Source organism: Excalfactoria chinensis, chromosome 2, assembly GCF_039878825.1.
Source record: "Excalfactoria chinensis isolate bCotChi1 chromosome 2, bCotChi1.hap2, whole genome shotgun sequence".
Taxonomy (NCBI): Eukaryota; Metazoa; Chordata; class Aves; order Galliformes; family Phasianidae; genus Excalfactoria; species Excalfactoria chinensis.
This window is the reverse complement of record NC_092826.1, coordinates 23722684-23730421: the sequence shown is the minus strand read 5'-3', so window position 1 is coordinate 23730421 and position 7738 is coordinate 23722684. Positions and strand designations below refer to the sequence as shown.

General features: G+C 44.1%; 1 protein-coding gene across 1 annotated transcript in view; it reads left to right on the top strand.

Annotated features, from left to right (window-relative positions):
- Positions 1-5057: 5057 nt before the first annotated feature.
- Positions 5058-7738, top strand: part of NECAB1 (N-terminal EF-hand calcium binding protein 1) — a 44320-nt gene continuing 41639 nt past the window's right edge. Inside the window, exons 1-2 of the mRNA XM_072329997.1 lie at positions 5058-5222; positions 7569-7593. Coding sequence (XP_072186098.1) covers positions 5181-5222; positions 7569-7593 — 67 coding nt within the window. The 5' untranslated portion in view covers positions 5058-5180. The remainder of the gene's footprint in view (positions 5223-7568; positions 7594-7738) is intronic.

Here is a 7738-nt window from a genome sequence, read left to right as displayed (position 1 = left end):
GACTGTTAACCTGGCTGTCATGGTGTTAGGCTAGCACAGTGGCAATGAACCACTCTTCACAGTCCTGTCTCTATGGTAAATACAGCATTAGTGGGAAGTGTTTCTGTAGATCATTTACTGCTATTGCCAGTCTCAAATCCCACCTTTTCTAGGGATAATTTATGTAGAATTTCTCTAAGGAAACACAATATGCAGAAGCAGGTGAACACTGACTTTCATTACTAGAAATTACCTTGAACTGTAATCCTGAGATGCATCTGAATAGAAATTTATCCAGGATAGAAATTTTTCCAAAGCTGAACTCCATTCAGATTAAAGGTTTTGGTTGTGTCGTTTAGCTAAATTGAAACATTTTCTTCAAGTATACATCTATGAATTGCATTCATTGTAGTTAAAATCAATAACAGAGAACACAATACCCTAATTTCTCCCCTCCTTTTTGTGTATTCTGTTGCATTAGCCTAAAATGGAACAAGGCAACTGTTGGGTAGCAACTGAATGCTTTATTAGTACATATTATAGAGATTTATTTTGAAATAAGATGGCTCTATATGTACTTTTCCAGCAAGAATGCAGTCCTTGAAGAAACTCCTCTGAAAGCAAAACAGAGTGTGAGCTACAACTGTAATAGTATGATCACAAACATATTGAAAAGTCCTTGGGTTTCCTTCAGGTAAGCAGTACCAGCAGATGTGATATGAGGCTGTGAGCATCACCTGTAGGGGCTGAAAGGAGAGAACTCTGCCAGCAGGCTTTCAGCTCCAGGCACAGCTATAAGGATGGAACTGCCGAGTTGAAATAAGCCAGGTGGCTGTTTCTGAGAGCAGACTTTCAACAGCTGCCAAAGGGGCTTAAACTGAAAAGCAAGGAAAAGAGCTGACACCTTCACACAAGTTACTCCTTTATGGGAGATGTGGATCTCTGAAGCAACAACAGCATGGGGAAAGTAGAAGGAAAAATCTTCATTTCACAAAACCACTGTGATAATACAGTATTTCTAAAAATATATATATTTTCTATTTTATCAAATCTAGATACAGAAATGAATCTGAGAAACTCTTTTCAGATCTATGACTTGGATTCATACAATTAAAACCCTGTTGTCTTTGAGGGACAATGACCTGCACCTAGCAAAAGATTTGAGTACCGAAGGCAGAAGTTAAGCACCAACACTGTCTCAAAATCCCAAACTATAACTTAGCTCACACAGAACTCCAGAAGCAAGTCAATCCTTTGCTTGTCTCACACACCATGGTAATCTCAGAGCACATCAACTGCATACCAACACAGTGATGGTTCAAAAACATACCTAGAAAAGCCCTCTCTCTGTTCCAGCTCACCCCAAGGTGACTCACATCACACTCAACTCCTGAAAAATAACTTGTGCTGAAGGTAACCTGCCCTTGACATTTCCAGCATAAGCAGTAATAAATAAGTGAATCCAAAAACTCACCCAGTATCAGGGGGAAAGCACAGAGTGTGACTTGGTATCAAAGGTCTTAGACATTGTTCTTGATTGCCGTACTGCAAATTAAACCTTTTCTGCAGAACATCTTCTGTGTTAAACCTCTTATTTATCACTATCTGTGCTAACAATCCAAGTCCACTTGCTTTAGCCCAAGCTTGGACTTGCAGGACATACAAGTATGAGATGGGCATGCCATTCACAGGAGAGCACTCCAATCTGACACACTGACATGGCTGCAACCACTGCAATCTCCAAGTTCCTCTTTTGTTTGTTTGAATTCAGCAAGCTGTTTGAAAATGCCCTTTTTTTATAGATCCTTCTGCTTCAGCCTGAAAATACTGCAGCCTTAGAAGCAGGCTTTTAATGACAGATCATTTTATATTAACAGATCTGCATCACACTGAAATGAAATCCTACACTTTAAGCTGAACTTGCTGCTCAGTTACTGCAGTTTGTGCCATTTCTTATGTAGATGTATATGTGTATGCATGCTTTCTTCTAGTTCAAGTGCGAAGCAGAAAGCATGGCATTTTTCCTCAGTGGCAGTTCTCACTTTTTCATTCAATACACATTACCCATGTGAGAACATTGGTGGGAGGATACATAGGCATGGAACTGCAGTTATCTACACACCCCAAAGAACTGCAGGCACTTGAATAAATTATCCAGCCTCCTAGAAATGTTCTGTAGTCAATGGCTTCTTCAGAGAAGAAGCCTCTTCTTCTCCCTTCCCTTGCCTTCTTCAGTGAGCTGTCCTCTCAGGTTTTACAAATAATTCCAGATTAAAGCTTTGCAATAGATCTATCTAAATAGATCTAGCCATTTGATCTCCCTTATGCATTTCCTTCTACTTTTTATTATTATTATTATTATTATTATTATTATTATTCATAAGAATGTTCCAAACACAAAGAAGGAAAGATCTTCTCTTTTACTGTGCTGATGCGTTGTTATGCTTCTGGTTCTCTCATGTTTTGATATTCCCTTTTGTTTCTTCTCTTAGATCTTTAAAGTAAATATCTGACTTAGGCATCCAGCCACACAGCAGGCTTTTTCTCAACACGAGCCATGGTCTCTGCTGGGTGCCCCATTAAAGTCATTTTACTGCACTGTTTGCTTCTAAAATGCTCCTGCAGGGCTGGCTGTAAACAGAGCGTGCATAGAGGACTCTCTGTGGTATATTAACATCACACATCTTATGTATCTCACGCATCCCTAAAATATTGTCCTAAAAACACTGGCTGTATGTGAAAGTGTGTGAAAATTAAGGAAAGTTTTACTTCTTGCAAGGAACAACCAACAAGTGGTAGAAGTGCCGCTCTGCTACACAGAGGGCTCAAATCCTGGGAGTTGGACTCAATGATCTCTAAGGTCCCTTCCAACTCGCACGATACTATGATACTATGATAATATGCCTTGTACAATGATGCCTATCTAGTTTACTCTAGGAACTTTGAGTGCTCTGCTGTGCATTACTGACTCAGAACCACACAGGTTTTACTATTTTTATAACTAAAGTATAATTATATCTTCCATCCCAGAAGCCTTGCGTATCTCCTACAGATGGAAAGGAGGGGGAAACAAAGAGAGACTAAGGTTCACACTGCTCTGAAGTCTGCCTTAAATTCCAGGAGAGGTCTCACGTTTCCTACTGACTGGTAAGAGTCAGTTCAATACACAGAACTGCTTGGAAAAAATAATATCAAGAGCCTCTATGTAAACTGTGATTTTCCCAAACAGGTATAGAAAGAGTAAGCAAATAAAAAAGAAGAGCGAAATAATGTTTTAGTGCAAGCTGTATGAAGCGTCACACCAACAAGGAAACCAGCTCCGTAATTCCTCGTGTGTTGCTATGGCTTTAAGCCATATTTCTTTTCCTAGTGAACAACAAAAGAGCTCCAGTGCACACAGACAGGATTCAGCTCACCTGCTGACGTACATTCTGCATCCTAGTTGTTTACACTGGATTCTTGTTGGAGAGCATTTTGGTTTCCCTTCCATTAAACAGTGGATATGGGACCAGAAGAAAAGGAGCAGGCCATGGGTTTGGGGGTTATGAGGTTTGTCTGTAGGGCATTAGGCCAGGTTCAAACCATGACCAAACACCGTGTTCTGAGAGCTACAGAGAGACATCATATTATGCTAGTTCAACTCTTTCTGTAGCTACCATCCCACTTGTGCAGTCAAAAAAAGACCATAACGCAGATATATTTCCTGTGCCAAAGAGTACTTTTCGTTACAGACCCATGGGCTATCATAGCGTGCAAGCTAGTCTTCAATTGGAAAGGTTCTACTTTGACATGAGCATTTTCCTGACATTTAGAGGCAGCACACATGGCTAACCATCATAAAGTGACTTAGTAACTGTATAAGAGAGCCAGAACACTGACATTTCCTCAGTACAAAGGAAGTTGTTTCATTGATCCCATTGCTGAGGGCTCCCGTTGCACAGCCAACTACACAGTAAGTGTAGGGCAGCTGTTGCTGTTGTTTTTCTTATGTTTGTTTCTCTCAGATAAAAGGGCAAAATCATTAAGTAGTGGCTGGTCATTTCCTTTCATTTCACATGAGTGAAGACATTAGTACAGTTGGCTGGGTCCTAAATGCAAGCTTAATGATGTGACACACGGCAAGAAAAAGAGCAGGCAGCTTTATGCTTTATTCTCACACGCATCACAGACAGCTCCATTTCTTTTAATTGATTATGAGCCAAACAGCTTCGTGGCTGCTGAAGTGACCAGATCATTGAATGCCGGCTTCTGCTGACCTCACACAGGGATTTCAGAAGGTTATCATACTGCATGTAACTGCACTCCCACGTGCTCACATGGCTTTATCCTCATGGTCCTCCTCCCCATAGCCTCCCCACTGCCTTTTGTTCAGAGAGAAAGGAATCACTGAATACACTGCAGAAATCAGCTCAGAAGCTCTAACATTAGTTATAACATTATCATATCATGATTATGACGTGTAGTAGATAACTGAGTGTCACCTGCCAGCAAGAGCAGGAGCTAAAAGGCATCATCTGGGTCAAGAGGCTCAGTCAGACACCAGGAGTACTCCTGTCAGGGGTGAACGTAGCGCTGAGCTCTGCTCTGTGTGACAGCGACAGGGCCCGAGGGAACGGCATGGAGCTGCGGCAGGGGAGGGGCGGCTGGGGGTGAGGGACAGGGTCTGCACCAGAGGGCGGTGGGATGGAACGGGCTGCACAGGGCAGTGGGCACGGCCCCGAGTGCCGGAGCTCAGGGAGCGTTTGGACAGCGCTCTCAGATATCAGGCCCTATTTTCAAGCGCACGTGCTTTTGTAGAACTCAGATGATCATTACGTCCATAATGGCAAAGTAAAAATATGCTCGGTCCTCATCACCTATCCGCACTGCCAAGACTTCAAAGGAGGCTCACCCTCCAAAACTGACCCAGCTGTCAGAGTGCCGTCTTCTAACACAGGGGCTACCGCATCCCTCCACCTCTCCTACAGCCGCTTTGGGGCAGTTTTCCTTTTTCTCTCTAATGATTTGCCCAGCCCACTGGAGGGAGCTCACTCCCTGCACCAAAGGACGCACACAGAACCCAACCCCCGGCGGGCGGAGCTTGCGGCCCGGCCTCCCGGCAAAACGACCAGCCCCGGGGCCGGGAGGGGGCCGGCGGGCGGTGGGTTCCCTTCCGTGGTCCGGGCGCCGCTGCGGGCGGTGTCGGCGGCTGAGGCGGGCGGATGGCGGCGGAACTGGGAGCGGGGCTGCGCATCTTCCGCGATGTGAGTAGGCGGCAGCTTTGCCGGGACCCTCCTGCATCATTCGCAAGCATTTGAGGGTGGGGGTGTATTTGTTTATTGCTGGTTCCTCCCTCCCCCCCCCCCTCTTTTTTTTTTTTTTTTTTTTTTTTTGGAGCTGTGATTTCCTCTCCTGTATGGAAGGGAATGAAACAGAGCAAGGCTATGGATCTTTCCCTTTTTTCCCTTTCCTTTTGCCTTTTTCCTTTCCTCTTCCCCTTCTCCTTCCTCTTTTCCTCATGTGTTGGAGGGTGAGTTTGCTGCCAACAGCGTGCCTGTATCAGGAGAGCAGGTTAGTAATTAGGGGAGGTTCAGAGAGCACTGGTTGAAAAAGCCATCATTTTCCAAGCTGCATTGCTTGGCTTTTTACTTTTTTTCTGGGCTTTCCACTATGGAGTATCTCACCCTGCAGAAGTGTGGAGTTTTTCCCAATGTGTCCTGCTAGAGCCTGATGGGTTTGGGGTGCTGAGCAACACTGAGACCCCAGACATATAAGGGGAAGCCTGGTGAGGGAGCAGCCCAGCCTGTGCCCATCCTGCTCCTCCAAGTTCAGTGCTGAACCATCGGCTCAGCCCCTCAAGATGCAGGTGCAATACATATTGTCTAAGCTTGCCTGGCACAGTGTGTTCCTTTTGTCCAAGGCAAGCTCTGCATAAGAGGCAAACTCCATCCCTAGAATCTCTAACATATCCTCTGTATTTCTTCTTCATACCTGTGTATCAATGTACTTTCATACCATTCAAACACTACCACCAACTGTGATCTACTTCAGACTAACTCTTATATCAGAGTTAAACCACAGTGTCTACTGGAAAGGACATGTTGTGTTAAAGCTTGTTTTTAGGATCCTCTATCTAGATGCTTTATCCAATATGACCACATTAGCTGTAGGTGTCCCTGTTCATTGCAGGCAAGTTGGACTGGATGACCTTTAAGGTTCCCTACCAACTCAGAAGATTCTATGATGCTGTGATTAATTTCCCCAGGCTGTTGCCCTGATTATTTCAAGCAAAATCAAAGCCATGTCTGCTCATCTGATAATTTCTCTAGGCTTCATAAGAACTTCTTTAAATCTTTCTGTTGACTTACTGTTTCCATTCGAGTGCATAATGAAAATACAAGTCTTGATTTCTAGTGCAGCCTCCTCCCTGCTTTTGTGTCAAAGTACCTACCATGCATCCAAACTATTTTAACAATTCTATAGGGCAGCTGTAGTGTTATTTTCATTAAAAAGTATTTTCATGCAGATTATTTTTTCGCCACCTTTGACCCGTATCTTTGGGGCACCTCTAGTTGATTGAAGCCCCTAACCCTATACATCCATAAGCCAAGATGGAGCAGCCAGTGCTCTTGGTGATGTAGATGCTTTGTCCAAGGTGTGAGCTGCATCCCTGCTGTAGCTGTACCCCTCACGAGGCTCTGCATGGGACGTTGCTGCATGTGATAGATGCACTGACATGCATGCTGACTTTTCCTCCAGGTGACACGAAAGGAAACAAAAGTGCTTGGCATGAGATAGGAGAAATACCAACAACAGTCTCCCCGAAATCCAGTTCAACCTGCCAGGAATCCGAGACTTTATGTTACCCTTTAGGAACCATGGATAAAGATTTCATTTTCTTCCAGAAATTCTTTGTATGCTCTTTCCTTTGCTGTGCTCTTGGCCAAAATGTTTCTGTTAGCATTAGGAAGAAATTTCCTGGTTAGAGTAAAAACTTTAAAACCCCAGGCAGTGCAGTCCCCATATAGGATCTTCACTGGGGGCACCCACTGGTGTCCTTCCACAGCCTTTGCATGAGGAGGCCTTTCTCCCACCTCTTTTTCCTACCATCAGAGGAATCCTGGTATTTGCTCCCACACAGCTGATGCTGCTGCCTGCTGACCCCAGTCTGATCATTGTATGCCACCCAGCTCCTCTCCTGGCTTCTCCCTCTGCACACCCAGGCACTGAGTCTTCCTCCACACCCCAGCTGCCTACTGCCCTTGCTCTGCTTCTCTATACAGCTTCTCCCCATGCCCAACTCCATAAGCACAGTAGTTTTGTGGGATCAAGTTTAGTGCCTGGACATGATTCTTGTAAGCCATGCGAACTAGTAAACTAGTAAATAAAGCTGTTTTTTAGGGGTTTGGTTCTATGTTCATGCAGTACAGGAGGAGTTAAAGAAAGTAATATCGTAAGAGAAGAATGGAGATACACTGAAGGCTTTTCAGTTTTATACAGCGTTCTGGAATGTGATGTAGCACTTCAGCTGTGAATGCCCATTAAATGCAGCTTTATGTGCCCTGAACCCGTATCAAAGAAGTAATTTCTTTCTCTCTTTTTTCATTTAGATACTGAGAAGAGCAGATAAGAATGGTAAGACCAGTCACCTGTTTCCCTCCTCCCTTTGGAAAAAATACTCATCTCTGATACAGCTTTTAAATCATGCTTTAAACATCCCGATAGGAAAGCCAGCCATCTCTCATGCCATTTCATGTTTTCTACAGGTTCTGTGCAATGT